Source organism: Apis florea, unplaced genomic scaffold, assembly GCF_048593485.1.
Source record: "Apis florea isolate Af1SG1 unplaced genomic scaffold, ASM4859348v1 contig_1615_pilon, whole genome shotgun sequence".
NCBI lineage: Eukaryota > Metazoa > Arthropoda > Insecta > Hymenoptera > Apidae > Apis > Apis florea.
The window spans coordinates 2197637-2223897 of NW_028256416.1; the positions used below are offsets into that span (position 1 = coordinate 2197637).

The following is a 26261-nucleotide window of genomic DNA, read 5'->3' on the forward strand; positions in this document are numbered from 1 at the left end:
CGCGAATAATTTTTAAAACAAAACTATTTCGAAAAATAACAAATGGTCCTCCGTCCTATCACCGAGGAATAACCGAGAGATGTCCAACATCGGCAAAATTAAAAAACTTCGATACGTTTCCTTTGGTTAATCAAGGCTTTGGAAACTTGTTTGTCATTCCTTGGCAAAACATCGCGATCCTCTTCGATAAAAGTTTTTGCGCAGAAGTGGTAGAATAATTAAGGAAAGAAGAGCGACGTGATGGAACGAAGGCGAAGTTTTATTATATCGTGGAAGGAAGTCGGACTCCGGTGGCGCGCTCCACAAGCGAATAAGCCAGCCAGAAAAATGTAACGAACTCGTAAATTTTTCCTTCCGATAGAGACCGAATAGGAAAGTAATAAACGTAGACCTCGTTGCAACCTATCCCCTCGATTTATGATAATGTTTCGTGCCCGTGTGTGGCCACCGTGTATACTCGATATAAATTTTAAAATGACGGGTACAACGGCGCGGAAACTTTTTCCTCCTCGTGCTCGCTTACGATAATTACTTTCCAACTGCCGCTAGTACAAGATTCGAGATCTGGTTGCAATTCTTCGGTGAAAGGGCCGGTTCCATCAATCCTCGATTTCCAGAGTTTCGATTGCAGCCGACCGATTGACCGATTATCGATGGCACGATTATTCTTTCGAAGAATAAAAGTTTCTTCTTTACGTGTGGTATGATTTGGCAAAGAATTGGGATCGTTCGATTCTTTTTTTTTCTTTTTTTTTAACGTAGCGATGTATTTTTTCTTTCGACACGGGGAAAAAGTACGATGTAATGTTTTTTCGTTTGAACGTTCGTTGCTATAAAATATTGGTTAAATAATGTATTAGTCACGTTATCAGAAGAACGTAACGAAGATATTTTTCATATCTGGGTATGAAAAATATATATATATATATAAAAAAAAAAATGTTCAAGTATATTGCAGAAAAATATACATAATACGGTTGGAAATGTTTTTATATATTTTAAAATTTAATATCGCTGATCATATCGGTATCTGCATTTGCGTTTGATATGAAAACTAAACTAAATTTATCCGTAGTGGAGATAAAAGTAACAGAAAACAGTTTGGAAAAGTGGAAAATGGCGATAATGAAAATTATAAATTTGGTAAAAAAGGATATTCATTTGCGGTTTTAATGATAAAAAAATTTTAAAAAAAAGGAACAGAAAACGTAAGAATTATAATGATTTCGCATAATCGACTTAGGAATACACCATCGCTATGAGAACAATAGGGGGAATGTGTGATGAGAACGCAGATGGCCACACAATGGATAATAAAGATAATAATGAATACAATAACAAGCGCATACTATGACTATAATGAAAGTGATGATCGCGTATTATCGTTATAGATATACTCGAAGCCGATGGTAATTATGCTAAAGATTATTCTAGTTTCGCAAGTGATCACCATTACTATCATCGTAAAGTAGATCATGATTACGTCGACCGCCATCGCGGGTTAGTTTGACAATAAATAATAATAGAAAATAATAGAATAGCTACTATATCGCAATTACATAGAGTTTCAAAATCTCTCGAGACTAGTAATTAATTAAAGCAAGTTTATAAATATGAAACTGAGGCAGAGTATGCTTTCAGAATTAACGTGTATTTGATTTATATAAAAGTGTATCTGCATATAACGTAACAACCGAAAACTTTTTCACTCGTAATTCTATAAAAACTCTCATTAAACAGAGAGTTGCGCGTTACGTAAAATAGAGAAAAGGAAATTGTGTCGTTCGTTACACGGATATGACACGAGCGTCCTTGTATTTTGATCATTTTTTTTTTCTTTTTCTATTTGTAATATTCTAATTACACGTGAACGTATAAAACATTCGAAAAGAACGAATAAAATGATAGAATCAAGATATCGGATACGTAGACGGATTACATTTTTTAAAAAAAAAAAAATCTTTGATCAATGAAGAAGAACGATACATCGAACGAATTATAGAAAATTGGATAGATGCTTTCAACTGTTTCTAATCCAGCTAACAATTTCACGTGAGATCGACTACCGATCAAGAGTAACGAAAAGGTACGTTCATCCGCGGCGGAATCCATTATATTCCTTTGAATCCGTCCCGACATAATTTCCGCTGACGACTAACTTTTAACTTGACACGAACTATTTCCGCATAAATACAAGTTGAAGAGAATCGAGAAGAGAAGCAAGATTGAAGAAGCATCGAGGGATGGATAATCAAAAATTGATGCTATCATCCGCCGCGGTTCGTCCAATATCAGTCAGACAGGGTGATTGATCGGAGCATACGAACCTTTCATAGATAAAAACCGTCTAAAAATTCGCAAGGTTATGACGTTACGTGCGCGCATGCAAAAAAAAAAAAAAGAGAGAGAGAGAGAGAGAGAAAAGGGAGAATTGGAGCATAAAACGCTCTTTTCCTTTCGCTCCTATTTTTTCTCCCCCTCCCATTTTTTAAAACGATAAAGTTTAAAACGATATTTGTCGAAACAAATCGATACGCTCGCTTATTATCTCCTCTCTCGTTACCCACGGTTAAGAACAGTTATAGAACGAAACCGAAACGCGGGCTGCGTCGCGTCGGTGCATTAAACCAACGCGTTGATTAATTAAAACGTCGGCTTGGAATAATCGATTTCGCGGGAGGGGAGAAAGTGGCAAACATATTCCGCGATAATTAAAATCGAACCGATATCGAGAACGTTATTAACGCTCTTTCTTCCTCTCTCTCTCTCTTTTTTTCCCTCCTTTTTCTTTCTTTCTTTCTTTCTTTCTTTCTTTCTCTCGTTACGATTCCTCTCGCGCGATTTTGCATTATTCCAACGCGGTATTTATTCAACGATAAGTCGAAAACAATATCCGAGGCAATTTCAATCGGCGAATCGAGAATTTGCGCGAAAATTCTTTCTTTCTTTCTTTTCCTTTTTTTTTTATTCTCTTTCTTCTTTTCTTTTTTTTTTCTTCCCTTCCCTGAATTTTGACACCGCGCTTATATTCCGTAATAAATTAACGATCTCTAACGATGGGCGTGCTTGGCATCTCCATTATATCCCGCCGTGTCGAGCTGACCGAACCTATCCGAAATTTAATTAGACTCGGAATTTCTGCTCGTATCCGGGACATGGTCGAGTTCCTACGCGGTCCACCTGCTCGCAAATTGATTACCTTTTTACCCTCCAGTATCGTAATAACGGTCAACAACAATCGTTAATTGGAGGTTTAACGCGATGATCTATGAACCGGTGGCAATTTCGATTGTTCCAAGATTCCCGATTGCGATTCCCAGCCAAGATAGCATTGACCCTGTTTCGATTATGTATAGGGAATTTTTCGAATATTGCCAATTCGAATTGGAACCTCGCGCTTTTGTACAGAGAAAAACAGTTTTCCGTTCTAAAATATTCTCTATCTTCTAATTTCGCTGAAAATTTCACGATGATTCCTTTATCTTTCTTTATAAAAAAATATTAATATATATATATAAAAGGTTTGAGAAAATGAAAAGACGAGATGAGGAAGGGAAAGAAAAAAAGGAAGAAACGAAATTGAGAATTCTTGAGGTTATTGCATCGCTTCATTTACCATCGCTCGTTATTAAATACAATTTTAATAAACATCCCATTATGACCGAATTATGTTCTCGCGATCCAATATTCTCTCTTCTCGAGCAAGGGAGGGGATTTCGAGATATTTTCGAAACGAATGGAAGAGAAAACACCGTTTTCGATAGAAAAATCTGTCAAAAGATTTAATCAACGTCGTATCTCGATTCGAATAGAAATATCCCCCCCCCCTCTCTCTCTCTCTCTCTCTTTGAAGAAGAAAATCTTTCCGCCACCCGTGATTATTCCCAGTTTGATGATTAGATACGTCGCGTTCGGTGGATCGTCACCAATCAGAAGTTTAATTAAATGGGGAACTCGGCGGGTGGCCTTTGGGCGATACATCACGTAGCTTCGTACAAGAGGGTTGATATCACGAGGAACTAATATTACAACTTGCTTGTAATACGTGTACTTTCACGTACGCTCGAGTTGGTCATAATTCGAACCGGTTCGCGTGTACGTCACTATTCATTTATAACCGTGTGCTTTACCGTTTAATTCGAGCTGCGAGATACATATTATAATGCATATTCGAGATGCTATGGGACGGGAATAATCGCTCCAAGCTACTCTTTGATCAATGTTCCCTCCTTTGCGATATTAAACTCGGCAATATCGGGAAGAACGGTGTTATTTCTTTCTAAGTTCTTTTCGAAGAGGATCGAATTGGACGCCCTTCACGAATCGCGATCTTAAGTAGAACGATGGATGGAACGCACGAATTTGAATAAATTCTCCTCGATCGGATAAATTATCGCGAAGAGAAAAAATTTCTTCTGTACACAATTTCCTTTTTCCAACGAAAAAGGAATACGATGATGATCGTCGAGGAGGATACGGCTCGAGTACGATCGATCCTTCGTTGAAAAATATTTTCAATTATTTAGAATTGAAGAGCTCTAAAAAAAAAGAAAAAGTGCAAAGGAGGAGCAAATGCTCGACGATGGATAGTCCTCGAGAACGCTTTATATTAAAGCGTTATTTATTGTACAAGCATGGAGTAGACAATATAACATCGATTAAAAGGATCGATGAAAAAGGATCTTTCTTTTTTTCAATCTATTTGAATCTAATCGGATGAAATTAAGATTGACTCGAGCGTTCGATCGAAAATGGTCCGGTTGGTAGCTGTTTTCGTGGGCAACAATTTCACGGGGATTTCAATAGGCGAAATTCGGTGTGCAACACGCATCCACACGCGACAGATTCGAAGCAGTTTCACCGTGCGTCCTATAGAATTACAAAGGCTTTGATCCCCGACTTCGACAGAGTGCTTAACCGTTGCTGCTAGGATTACCGCAAGCGCAATGGCCGATAGGTAATGCGAGTCACTCGAGTGCATTAAGTCTCTCTCCGAGATATGCCTCGTGTTTACTCGAAATTTAACGATGCATCTTTGTCTTCCGACGTTGGACGGGTCGGAAAGCCTGGCCAATTTTCCTTCGTGACGCGACACGTTAGATTTAATCCGACCTATACGTTTAATCAGAGTTCATACAAGAAATTCTCGATCGGAGAGCAGATCGGCGGAAGAGAAGCAGTCCTCTTAATTGCAAATCGACGATTTTCAACGTTTTCCACTTAATTAAACGCGATATCGAAAATCTTTCGCTCGTTATCGATCAATATGATCGGTATAAAAATTTTAATTCACTCGTGGATGAAACACGTTCTGTCGAGATGATCCTTTTAACCTAGATTTTCCTTTTGCATCTAATTCCTTCTTTTTTCTTCCTTCTTTCTTCTGGTAGCAAAAGAAATTCTCAACCAATAATTTTTAATAATTAACTTCACTTCGTTTCAACGCTTCATCAGACATTAAATATATTTTTATATATCCATTAATCTATCGATCTTACGAAATTTACTTTAAAACGCGCCATTTTATTATCGTCGAAAATGCGCTTCGCCTCGTTAAGGAAAGAAGATAAAGAAGAGAGAGAGAGAGAGAGAGAGAGAGAGAGAAATGGTTAAAAAGTTTACGGAGAGAACGGTTGGACCTTTCGGTTCGTTAACGACACGTTCTGAAAACTTGTTCCTCCTTGATGAACGCATAATGGCCAATCCACGTCACACGTGTTATCCAGCTGGTAGCACGGGTTCAAGGATTAGTTAAGCGGCAGCAAATTGACATACGTGTGTCCGGGCGCGTGTGCACGTAGCCACGGAACGCGTGCACGACATTGTCGAGGGGCGGCCGATTGTGCCCGATCAACAGGTCTTAAGATCGAGAAGCGTGGCGAAAGTGTCGCGCTTGGCCAGGCAACCGTGGTTGGATCTAAATTGGTATCTTGAGCTTCGATTCAGGATGCACGCGTGAATCCATCCTTGGCGTTAATCTTCCATCGTGACGATTCAATATTTGCAGAACCGACCACGGCGTCCGAGATCGTGAATCATCGTCCACGGGAATGGAAAAGTTGGTTGGTGTGGACCAGCAAAGATTTCTCTTCCAACGATTGTCCGAGGAAAAACCGATTTCGACTCCGTTGCATTCGCTTGGAAACACGATTTATGCAACGATACCTGGCAACGACGCTCCACTTTATTACTTTATTATTCGCTCGGGAGAAACGACGAGGAACGAAGACGTCGAAGATCGTTTATGTCGCGATGAAAACGAAAATATGCCATGCGAAGAAAGAAAAAAAAGAAGCGAGGAAACTCTTTTCATCTTCTCGTGGAAGGAAGGAAGGAAGGATCAAGGATTATTAAGAGAATCGAGATCCGAGTTGGAAGGAAAAAAATATCGATGGATACGAAAGGAGGAAGAGAAGAAAGATTATCGGAGATGGAGAATGGGCAATATGAAGCAGGCAGCATGGGCATCCATGCCGTAATTGGCATCGAACCACGCTCGAATGGAATAGGAAATGATCGTTGGCAGACACCGGCCACTTCCGTATTTTAATAATAGAAATAGTAGCAGCGTGGATGCAAATGGATTCCGTATCCGTGCCGCATTGACCCTTAATAGCCCGAGCATTTTTTAACGTTTCATTGGTTTGCCGGCGAGTCACGGGGCGGGAAGCGGCTGACACAACCGCAATAACGCGAAAAGAATGGTCGGAATTGCGTTTCCTTATCGTTGCCCGGTTATTTTAACCTTTTCTTGGCTAACTGTTTCCCCGGGAAAAAAATTGCTCGGCGAAATTCCGTTTGTCGCACGGCCTCGCGGATGGCCGCCAGCTAGTGTTTCGGGGTAAATGAGAAATTTCACTGAGAATTTTAATTGAGCCACCCGACAACCCGAGGGCAATGAGCGTTCAACGTTATTTCGCCTCACCCGGCTCTCACCTTTCTTCCTTCTTATTCTCCTCTTATTTTTATTTTCAAGAGGTAAAACCGCGTGCAATCGTTGAATTCGAAATTGGGTTTATAAATAAATTTATAGAGGGATATTTCATATCGGATTGTTGAAATTTTCTTTTTTTCTTTTCTCCCTCTTTGAAATCGAAGGAAGAAAATTTTAGCTTTCCTTTCGCTTATAAATAAAAAATGAAGATGTACCTTTGCAGCCGAGTAAGAATAAACTTCTCAAAGTTGTATATTCATCTACTGAAATAATACATTTCCATCTAATTTTTGTAATTTCTATTCGTGAAAATCTATTCAATCTTTTTCTCGAAAATCCGCTATATTTAATAAACAACTTGGTTCATTTATAACAATGTTCGCCAATGTATTTTCGAAATTAAAGGAACGCTAGAAAGACTAGAATATCCGCGATGGGGTGAAGTTGAACGAAGAGATGACATCTCGCGTTTTATTTTCATGAATTCGGATCGAATCAGAAATGAGTGCAGCGTTGGTAAAAATATATTTGTAATACAACTTTAGAAATAAATCTTTCTCGCCTTACGACCCGATCAACACAATTTTACTAAATATATTTAAACTCGATATATTTTCCATCGTCATCAGCCACGCTTATATCCTTTCTGTTTCTAGTAAAATGAATACTCGCGGATACGAAGTATTGCACGCGTTCTTTCGGCTCGTATGTCACGAGGAACGAAACGTTTGTGCAACGTCAAACTCGGGAAAGAAACTCGAGGCACGCTGTCACCGGACCACACGTTGCTCCCCCCCTCCAACTTGGCGCATTCGTTTAATCGCGGAAAAAAGTACGACCAGTACCAGTTACCATCGGCTTGACCCAGATCACCTGTCCGCCGCAATTCGTACCCGATGCGCTTCGCCCGTGTAGCTTGGTATCGAGTATGAAAGCGGAAGAAAGTGGCATCGAAGGAATCCGCCCAGTCATCTTTTCTCTCTCTCTCTCTCTCTCATACCTCGGCACGACTATGTCAATTACTATGTCTTGGCTCTCTGGAATCTCGTTCGTTTCGAAATTCGTCGAACGAAGGAGGAAATATATTTTGTTTCGAGAGAGACCGGAAGAGAAATTGGAAAACGTTTCTTCGTTGGAAGAAAATGATAATTGGAATTTTATTATAGTTCTATTCCGCGTAAGAGAGAACAATCCTCATTCGAGTATCGAGATTCGATGAAAAATTATTTAAATCGTCTTCAATTATACGAAATTTAACGCAATCGTTTGTTGTTCGTCCCGTCTAACATTATCAGTTACGATTTTACAATGGCACGATTTAATTATTTAGTCACGAGATAAGACCAATTATACATTCCGGGTATCGGTATCAATAATTGCAATATTACTATATTATATGCTAGTTGCGAAACTACGATCCGTTATAAATCATATCCGTCGATTAATTCGCTCGGATTACTATCGCATTCGATATTTCATCACGTTTGTTTCTTGATTCGAGCGGATCCCGTGTACCCTTTACGAATATTTAATAAAGAGCGGGCATTTGCTACCGCTATATCAAGGGATCTGTTCCTTATCCCACCGTGGAATTTCCCTAGGAAAATCCTGGCCAAGAACGAGACTCGTTCCTCGTGATTAAAGAATTAAATTTCAGTGTGTAGCGGGGATAAAGATTGAAACAATCAAACCGCGTTATATGAAAAGCGAGTTAACAGCGGCCGCTGTGAAATTTTAACAACGGTCCGAATGAAAGAAAATATGTTGGAAAATATCGACGAGCCACTTTTTCCATTTCCATTTATTTATTTCGTCGTATTCTAAATTTTATCGCGGTTACGCGATCCGTTATATTATTTTCATCCCGTTATATTATTATCCTCTATAAAGGATCAGATAAAAAGATCCCGCGCTTTTAACGATACGGTGTTTCAGATATAAGGAGAAAAAAAACGTGACCGTGGTTTATATTAATGCATTTTTTTTCTTTCTTTTTTTCTTTCTTTCTTTCCTGCGAGCAGTAAAAGAGAACGGTTCGCTCGAGAGATAATACAATGTTTCAGATTGTCTGTAACTGTAGAACAACGTCAATTATTGAAACGAATTGCTTAATAATCGAAACATCGGTTATCTAAAGATCAAGTTTGTTTTAAATTTTAAATGCATAAGGGAAGAGAAGAAACAAAAAAAAAAAAAAAAAAGGAAAGAAACGAAGAATTCCTTCGGAACGGATTTCATTCTTCCAGATCAATTATTCGAAAAAGTTAACGGAACAAGTTCATTTCGTTGCTAGTTCGCAAAGTCAACATCTCGCTGTATCTTTCATTCGCGAAAGCTTATGCAAACTTCTCTTTCATCTTCGAATAAAATTTTCAATCCTTTCTTCCTTTCTTCCTTTCTCGACCAATCCTCTTGAAAACAGAAGAAAAGAGGGAAAAAACGAATACGATGTGTCACAAAGCCATACATACGTTTGCTCGAACGATCGTTGCATTGTTTATCGTCATTGCACCACGTTCATGCAGCAATTTCGCGTCAAAGATCCTCCCTGAAACGACTCGAGCGTAGACATTAATCCGTCAAAGAGAATTCTTTCTTTGACAAGGAGGGAAAGTTTGGCCGTGTTTTCGTGTCGTGCATTCCGAGCCACTCGAATCACATCTCAATTAGCGCTCTCGGTATTGCGAGCGTCGAAACCTCGTATCGAAACGCAAGGATATAATTGCCCCGGGCAAAGGTTTAATTCGAAGGAAAGACAGGTGTTGTAATTGGTCTCCTGAAGATGGAGTCTCTCTCTCTCTCTCTCTCTCTACGTGGTGGATCGTGAGGAATAATTTACGGTGGATGGAGGAAATGCAAATAGTCTTGGGTATACAGAATGCGGAACAAACGATCGTTTGATGCGAGAACGTCGACGAGTCACCCCTCCTCTCTGATGACATGTCGGTCTAATTGACTATGTTAAATCGTGCAGAAAAATCGTTCCAATTCTCCCTCCTTGCAGTCTATACAAGATGATCTGTAATACAGGAGATTTGGATATCGTAAAACATTTGTATTTTTTAATACGTCCTAACTCTTACGATTTGCTTTCAATTTATTTCGGTAAATTTCAAATACCAAAGATCGATTCGTTCCAAATTTAAACATTTTCGCTTCGTTCGAGAAGAGATTGAGAAATTTTCGTTTCGCAGGATTATTCTCAATTAACGCTTTAACTTCGTTATCATTTTCCAGTTTCGAGTTTCTCGATCAAACTTCTCGAGCGGTTTGACAAGATAAAATATCCTCCCTTTATCCCATTTACCGTTCCAATAATAATTAGTTTCCCTTTATCATTTCGAAGATCATTAAACGTCAGGATAAACAATAATCGTTTCGAATCCACGTTGTGCTGTTTGCAAAGTAAATCAATTAACGATAACGAGTAACGGGGGACCTTTTACCTTTGTATCGAGAAAAGTCGATGCTTTCTTTGTGTTGTTAATTTACAAAAAAATTTGGTTATTTGAATTAACGAGATAAAGGAAGAACAACATCCTTTAGTTCGACTGACTAGCGATCGATGACCACCGCCATATGTAAAAAACCGATTCAAAACCGATTTTCATTCGTCAACGAAAATACTGTGGAGAGAGGAAAGATTTCCATCGAATGGCGGCCAACTTCCGGTTGGCTTCGTTTCGTGAAAACGGAATCTTTTATGTACTTTACCTGGATTTTATCGAACGGTCCTCTTTATCGAATCCTTGGCATCGATCGGTCGTGCACGCTTTGTCCTGCGGAATAATTGAAAGCAAAGTCAGGGCTTTCGCTAAATGCCAACCTTATTCTACAAATTAATCTCCAGCGACAAGACAATGGCGGAATTCTCTTCTCGATTTTCCTTCCCACCTTCCTTCGACGCTCTCGACCGCTCGAGAGTTCTCTTCTCGATTTCGATCGAAATTGCAATTCGATTGCTTACCGTTGAAGAAACGCATACAATGAGACGGAATCAAAACGCGGTGGTCAAATTTGGATCGAGATCGAGGTAAATTGTAACGACGAGATAACGACGAAACCTTGATCGACGAAAAATCGGTATTGCTAGATATATTTTGTCAGGAAGCGGAAAGCAAAAACGATGAATTTAAATTAATAAATTGGAAACAAAAACGAGACATAAGAAAAAGAGAGAGAGAGAGAGAGAGAAATTGAATGGCGATAACGAGGGGATATTTATCGTCGCTTCAAAGTCGAGCAAACATCCGTATATATACGATTCTCTAACTTTAGTATCTCTTCTCGCGTCTACCTGTTAAATATTACTACTACTACTCTAGGAAATCAAGGCTTTTGATGTTACGACTTTGAAACAGGCCGCGAAACGAAAGAGCTCGGCCGAATTATATATTTCCGTAAATGGAAGTTTGAAAAAGGTTTCGTTGGAACTGGAATAATCGAGATGGCCCTGATTAAGAGGTGCAATCTCGTAGATCGAGGAGAAGCGGAGGATTGGGGAGATTAGCGCAATGGCAGTTTAAAAGACGCGAGTTGGTCGCTCGAGCACGACAAGGTATTCGAAAGTGGAACAAACAGCCCAATAAAGGAATTAAACTGCGCTATTAAATGAACGAGGGACAGAGGGAGGAAGATTCTCAAGAGGGGAGATAGAGAGAGAGAGAGAGAGAGAGAGAGAGAGAGAGAGAGGGAAAGAGAAGAAGAAAAAAATTGTCGGAGATCGAGGCATTTAAAGTGGATCCGACACGATTCAATCCAAACGCCCAAGGGTCTCCGGACGGGGTTAAGAATCCAAATAAATCCTGGCACGAACGGAGTAAGCGGATTATTCGACCCTGATGTCGTCCAGGCTTCTTCTTCGTTCGTCGAAAGGATGGAAGCCGGTCGATGCCGCCTTCTCTGAAAAGTAAGGAAGCCACCGTGACCAAGATTGGTCGATAATACTCGAGGGTACGATCTGCTAATAACTGCTTACGCGCCATTGGAATCGAGCGTTATCGGAGCGAGGTTGAGATTCACGAGGATACAACGTGAAACCCTGAATCGTTCTTTGTGCTATAAAAGTGGAAAGAAATTGGAAAAACCGATGATTTCAACGCATACGAGCTTCGTCGCGCGAATTCTACGTTCGTGCAACGGGGTCGACGCACGGTTCAATGCTACGGGGTTCACCGAGCTATCGACACGGATAACGTTGCGTCTTAAGGCCACTTGCTCGTACGTTAAAGTCAATTTTTAACGAATTTGATCGTCTTTGAAAAATAATCAAAAAAAAAAAAATCTTTTGGAAGATAGCTTCGAACTCTGCTCTAATTCAGACAGGAGAGAAACAATGTCAACACGAGTGAAATCATGAGAAGCTGGCAACGACAATCGGTTCCGTTGTAGCGGTTCCGAACGTGAAAGGTCGTTGCATCGGAGGCGAAGAGGAGAGGAGAGGAGAGGAGAGGCCCAGACCGGCCATGTCCAAGCGAAATTCACCAACTTGCACGCACGCGATGGCCAACTGGCAGATTCACGTATGTTTACGAACGACGTGTTTACAGAGTGCGTCGCGACGGTATAAAAGGCTAGGGACACATGCTGGAAAGTTGCAGTTCTCACTTGGTCGGCTTAAATACCGTGATGGGAAACACGAAGATCAAGGTAGAGTATCGAGGAAGAGATATTATCGGGGAAACGAATTTAAGAGAATCGCGGGTCGGAGAAAGGAGAAGAGAAAGGGGGAAGAGACGAGGAGAGAAGAAGGGAGGAGCGAGAGAAAGTGGCTATCGGAATTATCGCGGTTTATTTTCGAAAGCGTGTGCGAGGGAAAAATTGGAGAAAACTGTACGAAATGATGGGAGCCAACTTCTCTAAATAACATCGTTGTCATTCTTGGTAATTTGTTAATCGATATCCAAACGGATGAGCAGGTTAAAAGAAGCGTCATACAATAAAGGGAGTTCGAGATCGATAATCGCAAATTGTTGTTCAATTAAATAATTGGTATAATTACTCTTTCTTTTTTTCTTTTTTTTTTTTATATAAGAATATAGAGAAATGTAAAAAATTTTACAAATGGGTGAAATTGGTTCAATTAGTCTCGTTTAATTCCGATTGATTTATCCCTTTGGGCAAAAATAATGTAGCAATTTGATGAAACGAATTAATCATAAACACGTACAATGTACACGATGTTAACCGTTTCCTTAATGGGAATAAAATAAAAATGATCGCAACATTTCGATCGATCGAATAAATAACTACGAGGGAATCAAAGATGGCGGAGTACACGGTGCAACGATTTTGGAGAAACGTGTAACGGTCGTGTCGCGTATGGAAACACACCCGTCGAGTGCTTGTTATTCTGGACTTGTGTCGCGTAATTAAAACCAACTGCTATTCTTTTTTAACGTGATTTCTCTGCCTCGTGTTTGACACGTTCCAACAGTTGTTACTTCGTTACAAATGAGACGGTAATTGAAACCTGCGAATTACTACGGTTAAATCATGGGCAAAAATTACACGAGATTCGCGCGACCCATTTGCATTCCCGTTTTCATTTTTTATCTACATTTGTACGGTACTTTGGCTCGATATATTTTACGGTGAAGCCGTATTCAATAATTGCGTTTGCCACGGTAAACGAGCAAACAAAGCGAAACGCGTACAAAAGAAACGATGAGAATCGAATTTCAATCCATGATGAAACGCGAAACTTTTATTGCCTCGTATAATCGACCAGCTAGAGTCTGTTTTCGATACGATATGGTAAACGCTTGTGACAATAGACGCAATTGAAAATGGAACATCTCAGATTCGTGTTGTTTTCGTCCCTCCTTACCATCCCTATCTCAGATTCCATGTGTCGCTATATAAGTGCCCTAAACCATTGCTTCGATCATTATCCAACACGCTTTCTCACGATTTTCACATCAAATTATACACGAATAATTGAATTCAATTTTTTCGAAACACCTAGAAGTTACACGTGTTAATTATCCCCTTCTCTCCTCCTCCCTTCCCAAAAAAATAATAGAATCATCAGAGAAATCACGGGATCGTTGGAAACTCGATCCATTTTAAACGTCGCCTTTTTCCACCGGTCGATCGCCACCGGTAAATCTTTGGACGACGATTGATCTTCCGGAGATCTGGGCGGAGAGAAACGTCAGGTTACGAGGTAGTTTCAAAGCTGGCTTTTTCCTTTTTTTTTGCGCACGTGAAACAGGTCGGTATCGCCTTGACCATCGCGCTGGCTCTCGGCCATCGATCACGAGGCGGCGTGATATCCCTGGACGGAGAGGATTTCCACGAACAACGGGATCCTGAGCAGCATGATTCACCGGCAACCTCGTACCTGCAGTTTCACGGGCCTGTCGAGGGGCCCGTGTACCAAGTGAAAGTACCGTACTCGGTACTGAATCACGGGGACAACTCGAACGATTTGCACGGCCACGAACAACAGGGGGAGCAACACGGCTACTCGTTCGACTACGTGGCTCATCCCAAGTACGAGTTCTCGTACAGCGTGGAGGATCATCGGACGGGCGATTTTCACGGGCAGAAGGAGAGACGAGACGGTGAGCCGAGATTAGACGTCTCTCTCTCTCTCTCTTTTTTCCACCATCATCCTCAACCAGAAACGTCCATTTCGCGCTGTAAGGACGTTTCAGCTTCCCCTTTGAGACCGCGTTTCGTCTCGAATTTTGTCTCTGGCGCGATAGAAGCATCGCGGTTGGGAAACGGAGGCAACTCGACCGCAAAGCGTAATTCACGTGGTAATTCGCGTATCGCGAATACGTGGCCGAGGGATAAATAATTAAGGATCGTGATCTTTGATCCAGTATTCTCGCGAGTTGTGTAATCATCGATTGCCTACGAAACTTGCCTCGAGAGTCTTATTAGTGAAATTTTATTCGAGCAATTATAAATTGATCGTCATTATATAAATTCGATTCGACTGGTTTTGACAGAGAAAATAATAGTTTCGAATAAGCTCGATGTCGTTTCACTCGACTCGCTTTGTTCACCCAAGATCTTCGAGATAGTCCATCAGGATCGCTGAAATTACCAAAATTAATTAAGATCAAGAGAAACGCGGACACATTTACAACTCGGTCTTTTCGATACAATAATAAATAGAAACTGAAGGATCGATCTCATCGTTTCTGTCCATTCTGTGTTTTCTGTTTGCAGGGAGCAGCGTGTCCGGCCAATACAGCGTGAAGGAACCGAACGGTAGCGTCCGGGTGGTCAGTTATCGGGCGGACAAGGATGGATTTCACGCCGTGGTGCACAGTTGCGGGAAAAACGAGCACATCGGGCCCAGTCAAGGCCAGCCGAGGGTTCACGATCATAGCCAAGATGAGGCGCAACAGGAACAACACGTCCAAGATTACGTCTCCCCTTACTCGGCCGAGGACGGATATTGATCGTTGCCCGATCGATCGATCGGCCATCGTTTCGTCACCTGTTTATAAACACCTTATCGTTCGCCCGGCTTCTCCTCCTCTCCGTACCAAAGCCTTCCGTTGTCGCTTATCACATCGGAAATTGCGGTCAAGAACGTTTTATACATGTAAATATCGAATATGTTTTCTCAATAAACCGCAACGAGCGAGGCAAATATTTTGATACACATTCTTCCTCCGCATTTTATCACGGTATTTTCTCATCTTATAAGATGTCTTTCTCAACGATCCCTATTTTGCTTCCCTATTCTCTTTCTCACCTCAAGCTTCTTCTATCCACCTTCTACCTTTTATCGTCGATTAACCGATCGAGTTGGAAACCGACGCGTTTCGGAGATAGAAGTCATCTGGAAGAAGGGACATTTCCATCCTACCACGTTCGAAGCGAGGATAAAAAAAAGTCGAAAAAATTCGCGGGCGATTCGTTTCACCGAGCGTTGAACCCGCGGGATAAGATCTCGCGTAAGAAAACGCGAAGTGTTTTTCGGTTTTTCGAAGTGGTTGGCGGTGGTTGGACGGAGAGATGAAGCGCCACGTCATAATTACTCGCGATCGAAGTGAGGGGAGGAGGGAGGAGGTTGGACACGAAAGGAGGTCGATCGTGAATGAAGCGAAGCTTGGCTACACCCCGGGCACAGTCACACGCGGCACGTCGTTAAAGCGCGTCTCGTCTGATCAATTTGATACCAACGGAACGTCGTTATCACGAGTGGATAAAGACAAAAGGGGGAAAGGAGAGAAATGGGGAGGGGGAACGGAGCAGGAGGGAATAACAGGAGGGAAGATAAAAGGAAGGCTCGGCCGCGCGCTAACAATGCCTCGAATGCATGCCTCGATAAAAGAAGAGGAAAGTGGAAACAAAAAGAACAACGAGCGGGTTGGCGAGCAGATAAGGACTGGTATATAAGAGGGGCCCCTTCCCTACACCCCCCCTCGCGACCACGTTACGTCGTTAAATCGCTAACGATCGAATTGACTCGAGCTCTTCGAGGTGGAATATTCGAGGCGAGAATCGAGAGGACGCGCGAGACACGTCGTGTTTCATTACGTTTGGAGGATCCATTTCTAGAGAAACAAAATATCTTCTAGAAGGAGGAGCTGTTGTATTAAAAGGATACGTGTTCATTCTCGAACAGAGATGTGTTTGTTCCACGCAAGTATCGGGAGTGTGCATTCGAACGTGTTTATTTAAGGTACGCAATGCAAGCGTGATCGAACAAAAGCTAATAAATTATTCCAAGATTTAGGGATGAAGAAGGGTAGATTAGGAAAAGAAGAAACGTTAAATCGAATTATCGGCGTGAATTATCCGAAGCAAAACTTAAATATCAATATTTTTGTGCTTGTTTTCGCCTTAGAAAGGTGTACAGCGAATATACAGTGTATCGACACGTATCATACATAATTGTACGTAGATCGTTCGAGTCGCGTTAACTACTGTGTGGTACAAGATCTGATGATACTCCGGAAAACGATGTAATTTCCCTAGACAGGGTACTAATTACCCACGATATCGCAGCGCAATTACTCGATGATTCGATGGGCAGGTGATCAAACGTCGTTTCACGATTTCATCTGGGGAGCAAAATACCGGCTTTCCTTTGCTTTCGTGTTAACAACTGCTCGCGTGTTTCCCATCGATGCGGTTAATGAAGTGTCGATGAAGGAGGAAGGCGATCCTTTGCCTCGATCCCCTTCGGCCGAAACAAAACGTGTCGTCATCGTTAACGATGATTTTTTTCCACGAGGAAATCGAGGAAATCTCGGCCGATCACGTTCCAAGCGCCGATTTCAATCGAAGCTGCTTGAAATTTTACAACGCGCAATCCGTTTTTCGAATATATAATAATTTTAACAGCCAATCGTAATTCGGCGACATATTGATATCGAGTCGTTTACGTATCGATTAATTATAGAAGTGGACACGCGTGGAATCGTTGCACAAAGTTCATTATTCCGTGTCATTGTTCCGCGGAGAAAATTGGCGAGCGGGCAAATCGATAATCGCGCGCGTCAGTCGTATATTTGCAGAGTCTCGATTAACGCGAAGCCTCGTTTTTTTTTTTTTTTTTTTTTTTTTGATCGAGGAGACGCGACCGACAAAGTGTCTCGAAATTTAACGAAATTCAACGAACGAGATTGCGTTCTCGTAATGGGCGAATTCACCGTGGGGGCAGGGCATCTGACGATGAACCGTGTCGGTATCGTTGCGCGCAAATATTCGTCGAAACGCGAAATATCGGTCGCCCGATATTTCGAGAGAGAGAGAGAAATTTGACACCGCGTGTTTAATCAAAGGGAGAGATGTGGGTCACCGCGCGCGAGTTAAAATCGCAGGGGGCGGCGAGGAAAAATCGCGTCGCGTAAACACATTGTTCGTAAGTATTCATTAACGCGGATATCGATCGGTTAAATTAATAATGGAAAAGAGAAGGAACCGCAGAAATCGACGCGTTACGACGTTCCATCCGTTGAATATACCTTTGGATGTTTGGTATCAGGGAATAATTAGTTGAACGATATTCAATCGCGAATAACGATGATGATCCGGTAATGATATTCATCACGCGTGGCCCGACACGCGCGTGTCTCCGCGTTACGATTCCTCGCAATTGCGCGCGTTTTCGATAAATATTTTAACCGATCGGGACAATCGGCTTTGTGCCTCGTTCAATCAACGAGGATTGAAATTACAACGGATTCAACGTTCGATTGATTCGACGACACTTCGTTAACCTTGCCCTTAAATCAACCGAGCAAGATCACAGACTCATCGACGTTTTTAATAATCCAACGTTAAACGGTAAGCCACGCCAACGGATTGTCCGCGCCAAATATTCGCCCGTTTATTCATTTACTCATTCGCGTTCGTGAGAAATAATGGAACGATTGATAATTGGCCAGCCGAAACGGAAGCACCGTTTAAAAGCACCCCATATTCCCCGAAATCGAGAAATCGACAAATATTCCGAGAAACGAAACGAAATTAAAAAAAAAAAAAGAAAACAGAGAAAGAAGGGGGATTGAGGATGGAAAGAAAATGACGCGAAGCGGGACGATAATAGTTGTAAAGCGGAGCCGTTGCTCGAACAAGCGCGGCGTGAACAACCAACCGGCCGCCCATTTCGTCGCTGCAATTATAATGAATCAGCTAGCAAATGGACAGCGCGGTAGGAACGCGAGCGGATAATCAATAGGTTTGCTGCTATTGGAAGCGTGGAAACGGTCGTACGGGTGAGTGGCGTATTTCAATCGAGCGGAAACGTTAGGAAGCCATGGGCTGCGGCAATTTTGCGTTTTCTCCCCTCCGCGCCCACCCGACACCGTTAATTTGTTAACCGTTAATTTGACCCGTTCATCCCCCAATCGTATTTCGCCCGCGAAAACTTTTTTTTCCCTTCTCCAACGCCGCTCTCTCTTCTTCCTTTTTTTTTTTTTTTTTTCGTTATTTCAGCCGCAATAACGCCAATTATTTTTACACGGCCTCTCGTTTTCCCGCCCCTCTCTCCGGATAAATTTACCGTCCGGCCACGCGATTGCCTCCTACGCTCGCCGCGAGGAAATAACACGTTAATTCCTCGGTTATCGCCCGTGCCGTTGGCTCGCGTTTAACTTTTCATGCCTGCTTCGACCGATGCTCGCGGCGATTTATTAAATCTGGAAATGTACGAAACAACGTTGGAAGATTCGTTGATCGATATTTGCTGGAACAAAAATTTGATCGTTGGTTACGTATTCGTAAGTGGGTAAGGCGAGAGAGGAAGATGCGAAAGAAGTTAGTTGGCGCTCTCGGTTGCGGACTCGTTTCCAATCCCCATGAATGCAAATCGCTATCAACTTCAACTTTGGTGAAAGTTTAAAGTTTCGGAAGGGGTGCACGATTGCGGGAATGTAAATTTGTAACATTTGTAATATTTGGCGAGATACGAAGGGATTAATTCCTTATTCTCGGGATGCAAATCGCGATACCGGCGATTCATGAATGTTTAGAAGAAGGAACGCAAGATAGATGAATAAATTTTACTCTGCCGCTGTTTTCTTCTTCTTCTTCTTCTTCCTTTTCACGCGAATTTTCGAAACGAGGCAGATTATTCGGAAGAAGCGGAGAAGACCTCGTGGTTCCTTTCGTTTCTCTCGTTCGGCAAGTATCGAGAAGACGGAGGGTTTGTGAACAACAGTTTCGGGTTATAATTAAAGGAGAAAAACAGGGAGTGGAGTGGAGAAGGGGCGCCCGGGGGAAACGTCAAAGTGAGAATAACGTCAAAAGGAAGTAGGAACGATGAATATTGCCTGGAGTCACGTTCAAAAGAGGATCGCACTTGTGAGACTAATCGCAACTTTCTCCCGCGACAAAAGAGACATCGAAAGAGGATGGATTCGGAGTGTCGGACGCCTGAAAGCATCCCTCCTTTCCCTCTGTCGCCCGGAGGGGAATAGCTTCGTCGATCTTTGTCTTCACCTTTGTCTGCTAAACTCGTTATCGCTACGTGATTTTTCGGATCGAGGCTACTCCATGTCTCGAATGTTATAACACTAGTAGAAACAGGGAAGAGAGGAAATTGAATTACGCGAACACAACGATTCGATCTGATCGATGAAATATACGAAAGGATACGTACGTACGACAGGAATACGCGTCACATGATGTACTCGTGTTTGTTCGTCCTAGCGCTAAGGGTCAATCCTGTCATAAAACGATATGGGGGTCAAAAAGGGGGCGACGACTCGGAGTCGTTCCGGTTTATCGCGGCGCGTTAGAAAGCTCTCGACAATTTGCTAAAATTCGCGGTGAAATACGTAATTCCAGGGCGTATACAAGCAATCCGATAGGATCGGATCCGTGGAATTTATTTATGAAAAATGCATATGTGCGGACAACGAGCGCGCCGCAACCGAGTGTCGATGCAATAATATACCGTATACCTTCCACTCGTGGAACGGGGGAGGGGAAGGAAGACGATGAGAGGGCGAGCAGAGAGAGAGAGAGAGGAGGAAGGGATCGTGGTATGACCTATATTTTGGCCTACGGGTCGCAGGGTAGAGCTATTGATTCAGTTCGCTCTTAAACACAGCCTCCGTTTCATTTCATTCCCGACTCCACCATTTCGCGATTACCTTTCTTCTTTCTCCTCTCGCCACTCCTCGATCCAACCCCTTCGTTTTCGTTTCGAGTTTATTTATCGAGAAGCCTTGTTTCGACCATGCCCCGCCGTTTCTTTCCAAACCCTAATCCGCGAAAACTACTCGAGAGCGGTCCAAATAATCCGGAAGACGGAGCGACGGATTAAACACGAAGAAATCAATTCACAGAGTTGTTTCGAGTACAACGCGCCACTTGTTGTAAACAGTTTGCGTTATCTCGACCAATTACGATTTAATCGCGGCGAATTTAACTGGAATTAGCGAAAGTGTTTGTAATTCGTATGAAGGAATTCGTCGTGAGAGGGAAAGGATAAAAAAATTTGCCCTCCCCGAAATTTCTATGTACGTACAATGATCGATAGTTTATAAATTTTGCGAGTTTTCCTAGTTCCAGAGATAAATCACGCTTTTCTTTATACCCGTGTGGTGATTAACAGCCATACGAGTCTCAACGGATTAGTCGAAACTTCGCAAACTGGCTTAGCTGCGGAATGATAAACAAAATGAATTGCACCTACACTTTACACTTGCCGACGTTACGTCTCTCTCTCTCCCTCCCTCTCCTTTCGCCTCCGGATTGTATCATTTGTATTACACTCGGCTAAATTTCGTTCCGTTGAACTTGTGAAACTTCTCGACGCGATATTCTCCCTTCTAATTATTGTCTAACGAATATTTTCAACTTGGAATTCGTACAACTCGGAGAAGAGATCAAACTCACGAATTCGAGGTGTAATATTTCTCCGCGAATTCGAGAAAGGAAGGGGAATAAATAAATCCCGGAAACGCGTCTAACGTGTTCCCGTCTCTCCCTGGTGGAATTCGATTCGACGATTTGATAATATAGTCGGCACGTGACCACGCATATTCATCCACAATCCAGCCTTCACTTTCCATTCTTTTCGTCCTTTTTCTCTCTCTCTCTCTCTCTTCACCTCATTACCATTTTCTACCTTTCTCCATCGAGAATTTATCTACATAATCTTTGGATACGCGTCGAATCTTACCCTTGTGGACCCTTGTGTTATTCGGACATTTTATCGGATCGACCGTTTGAAGAAAACTGTGCGGAGAAACTTTGCGGGTATATGTATATACGTATACAGTCACCTTTTGAATAAGACTCGATTCTAAACTTAAACGTAAATCAAAACTCGATACGAACCCAAACCTAATTTGAACTCGCGTTCACGATCCCCAAATTCAAACCACCCTAGCTCAAACCTAATCGAACTCCTTAAATTCAAACAGAAGGTTAACCCAGACTCTTAACCCGATTCTGAATCCAATACACAAACTTCGATCAAAGTTTAAAACTAAGTTTTCGATTCAGGTTAGGTTTTAAAATTCCAATTTGTGATTATGTTTAGCTTTGTGTTTCAAGGATCGAATTTAGATCTGATACAAATTTTGCTTGCTTGTTTGTTTGTTTGTTTGTTTGTTTGTTTGTTCGTTTTAGATTAAATCTTACAACAAGAGTATCATCTCAACGAGTATCATTTTGCGATATAAGAATAAATTCGTGGTATTGCTAACACAACACCATTTTTTCCCCTCCAATTTTATTAAGCGTATCTCGGTGACTAATTTCACGGAACACGCGATAAAATTTATTGAAATTTATATTTACTCCTCGGTTGTTGTTGTTGTTGTTTTTTTTTCTTTTCAATTTTTATATACAAATTGACGGTGGATGATATCGAATTTCAGAGTATAACCTGTACGAGCCCCATCGATTCGGGCCAATTTCGTTTATTTACCAATGTCGAGTAAATTAATACCTCACCTTTTCAATCGATAAAACTATATAGATATATAGAAGAAAAAAAGGAGAGGAGGGGGGAGTGGGAGGGGGGGGGAGGGGAGGGGGAGGGGGAGATATAGAAACACGCGAGCTTTATCATAACGATGCAACATGCTAATATACAAATACGGATTGAAACGATTATCATAATAATAATAATAATAATAATAATAAATCATCGAAGAGAAGTGTATACGCGAACGAAACAAACGAAACGAGGAACGAATTCATTGGGAGAATTAATAATGCTGCTAGCAATCGTCTCCCCTCCCCAAAAAAATGGAAAAAAAAAAAAAAAATTGTGGGAGAGAAGCAAAATCCTGGTAGCATTCGTCCCCTTCGACTTGGAAATCGGCCAACCTGTGCCCGCTCCAGATAGGTGAGACACCGTAGGTATTCTCCTTTTTCCAGAAGCAATTGAATTTTTATATCCGTCGAGTGAGAAGCGGCTTGTAAAAAATGTCGAATGATTCCGAGAGTGGATTGGAGGAGGCGGAATAAGACGTAGCCGTGTCACGCGTTTTGCACGCTTTGCGACGCTTTACGATGAAAATTCCTCCTCCTCCCCCCTGCCTTGCTCGTATTCCGTCGGTCCATTCCGCTGCTGGCCTCTGCGTAAAAATGCAAAAAAAAAAAAAAAAAAAGAAAGGGAAAAAAGGAGAAGGAAGGAAAGAAGAGGGGAAAAAGGGAAAAAAAGGGAGAAATGTAATAAAATCGGGAAGCGTAAAGTAGAAAGAATCGCGGTAGTCGCGAAGAGGTCGGTTTCTCTTTTGCTGCCCGCGTTTGCTTAATTAATCTCGTCTCCCCCGAGTATTTTTCATTGTAACATAAACAATTCAACAGGCCAGAAGATTATTTACCAAATGGAAAAATGGGTCTTCCGGCATGAGAAAACTTGAAATATTCAATTGTAACGCGGACGGATAATGAATTTTAAAATGGGAAACGGGCACAAAAGCGACATTGTTGGATTACAATTATTAATGGGATGTAAAAGTAACACCTGTCTCATAAACCTGGTCATTCGAAAAAAAGAGAGGAGAAGAAAAAAAAAAGAAAAGAAAAGAAAAAAAGAAAAAGAATTTCGCGCACCTTACACGTCCTCGCTTTCTCGCTCCACCTTCCTCTGCTCACCTTCCTCGTATAGTCGTATATTTTCCCGAGCGAACAATTATTGCGAAAGGCCATTTATCAAAGCGTCTCCGGACTTGAGGATATTACGGGAAAATTTTCGCTGTTTTAACCATGCGTTGCAACCTCATCGTCACTTTTCACCGTCCTCGATTCGTTTTTTTATTTATTTTCGTCGGGAGATCGACGCTTCGAATCATATATAATTGGGTACACGACACGATCGTCGATTGCTATTTTACAGCGAGGGTTCACGGCGCTCGAGGAACAACGAGCCGAAGAAAAAAAAGAAAAGAAAAAAGGAAAAAATCATTCGAGCTTGCTACGGGATTCGAGGGTGGTTCTTTAAATAAATATTATTCCTATCTGGATGAAGAAGAAGATTCCGCAGAGGAATTAAATCTTTCCCTTCTTTTCGAGATCGAATTCGAATCCAACAAAATGATGGATCGAGGCGAATCTTCCCTGTTACGAATTATTAAGAAAGAGCGTTTATCGGCGTTTGCAAAACCGGTTTAATATTTTATATCCTTGAATTAATATTATTAATTTTAAGTATTGGAGTTTATTCCATTTTATTTGTTTGAAGGGTGAATATTATGCAATTATAATAGCTTCAATACGATTTAGTACCAACAATAACTTCATTTGAAATTAATTCTTAATTTTTAAGAATTTACTCTTCCTAAGAATTTAATAATTATCAAAATAATAAGTTTATTAATCGAATATAAATCAAAATTTGATTCGATCGAAGGTGAATCAGACTTAGTTCAAACTTCTGAATTTAATATCGATTATTATAGAAGAATGTTTCCTAGTCCACAGTGTTACAGCTCAACTTTATCCTTACGTGCAGTAAAGCGGCGAATCTTCGAGTAAATAAATTAGAAACTTGGGGTCAACAGATGCTTAACTCCCGTGTTTAAATAGGTGGTGGCGCGGCTGATGATAGCTCGAGGTACGCGCCGCCTCTAAACCCGATCTTATCCGTTCGCAAATGAATTGTATGCCTCGTACCTCGCGAGTGCCTCGATCGATCGCCACAGTTGATAGCCGATCGTCGAGTTACGGTCATCGTTCTTCGTCGGGAGCGCGGACGATTAATCGACGGAAACAACGAACCAGATTTCGTGCCGCGATATCGTTCATTGCTCGAAATGGAGATATGGGTTTGTTGATCGGGGTGTATCTATATATAAACACCGTTGTTACAAATTGCACTCGAATCGCCGATTCTCGTCGAAACGTATCCTCGATAACTTTCGCTCTCGAAGATCCGAGAGGATTTTAGCGATAAATTCGTTACGAAACTCTTATTTATCGCGGTAAACATCGGATAAGTTTCTAAGAAATCGTAGGAAGCGTGCACCATGCTCATCTCTCTCTCTCTCTCTCTCTCTTCGAGGAGAGAATTTTCCTCGACATTGACCTTCGCTCCACTTTCTTTTTCATTTACCGTATCCGATAAGATACAAAAGGCATCCCTCGACGAGACGAGGTTGGAAACTACTACTTTGTGAAACGGTTCGCGTCGAGATTAAATTTCCAATTCGATTCCATAAATACGCGGCTCGAATTCGCGATTTTCGAAAGATCCGAAATTTACATTCTACAGCTTCTACACACAAAGGCTCGAGAGCACAAAGATCGTTTCTGAGTTTACAATCGTGCCACGTCTGCATCGCCCTCAACAGTGGTGGTATCGCGATACGATTTCGACAACCGAATCATTATCGTATTCGACATGGTGGAGCACAATGTCGCGATTCTACCGCGTTTTGCCGCATCACGTTTCCCGAGTTACACAGGTTTTCGGCAAGCCAGCCCCCGTCGTCGCACTGTGAAAATCCACATCCACGAAGCAAGGTTGAATAAAGGACAGGGAAGACGGAAAACGATTCGGTGTGTATTCTCGTCGTAGTACGTACGTGATACGAAGAAGAGAGGATGCACGCGCGTCCTTTCGAGGGAGGGAGAGAGATTCGAGGAATTCCTAATCCAGTAACGAGTTAGCTGGATATGGTATATAGTTGCACCGATCCAAATTCAATCGTTAGGAGACGTACACGCAACACGGTTGAAGCAGGATGACTGAATCAACGCAGACAGACGTTGCAAATTTGCCGTATCGGGAATTGAAACGTAGCCGGTGTAACGAGGCCAATTTTCTCGCCTACGAAAGCTGACTTTACTGGGCGAGGAGGGATGAATAAAAGGGACGATGGAAGGGCTCGTAATTTATTCTCAGGGGTAGGAAAAGGGGGAAGATGAAACGTGTTCGACGTTGTTTCTTTCGTCTATCGTCGTCTAGCGAGGGAAATCGGGGAAAAATTATTATCGATAAAGCGCCTCTTCCTCTTATCGTGCGAATGCTCGTTAACCCTTCGCTCGGCATAAGATGCCGCGTATCGTACGATATCTTTCTCTGGAAACGTAGCATCGATATTCTGTTTTTATCATCAACTTTTTTTTCAATAAACACCGTCGAAGCAACTCAAATTGTAAACGCTGACGATATTTCTCGTGCATATTTCTGAGAAGTGGTTCGTAGCGATAGGGTTAATTCGAGATTTTTATCTCGAAATTTTGATCCTTTTTTTGAAAATTGCGCACAACTCGTTGGTAAAATATCCGAGATATCGCTTGCCGAACGATTATTTTACGACTTTCTCTCCTATCTCTAATTTGACCGACCGCGATTAATTATCCCGTGGCTGTATCTATCTCGCGATCTCTGCCCATGTAAAGTGCTTCGCTATCTTCGTTTCCCCACCCCGTTTCGAATTCA

The 26261-nt window shown here is 41.8% G+C and overlaps 1 protein-coding gene and 1 long non-coding RNA gene across 2 annotated transcripts in view; one reads left to right on the forward strand and one right to left on the reverse strand.

The window, feature by feature from the left end:
• The window catches only part of LOC116415098 (uncharacterized), a 211485-nt gene that overhangs the window by 17061 nt on the left and 168163 nt on the right, over positions 1-26261 (reverse strand). The window lies entirely within an intron of this gene.
• Positions 12518-15544, forward strand: LOC100870933 (uncharacterized). The gene is made up of 3 exons (XM_003690395.4): positions 12518-12583; positions 14151-14502; positions 15119-15544. Exons 1-3 carry the CDS (start codon positions 12518-12520, stop codon positions 15352-15354), a joined length of 654 nt encoding a protein of 217 aa, XP_003690443.2. The 3' UTR covers positions 15355-15544.

Coding starts and splice junctions, on each gene's coding strand:
- LOC100870933 (XM_003690395.4), top strand. CDS start 12,518: ATGCTGGAAAGTTGCAGTTCTCACTTGGTCGGCTTAAATACCGTGATG. Junction 12,584..14,150: donor TGGGAAACACGAAGATCAAG/GTAGAGTATCGA, acceptor CACGTGAAACAG/GTCGGTATCGCCTTGACCAT. Junction 14,503..15,118: donor GCAGAAGGAGAGACGAGACG/GTGAGCCGAGAT, acceptor TTCTGTTTGCAG/GGAGCAGCGTGTCCGGCCAA.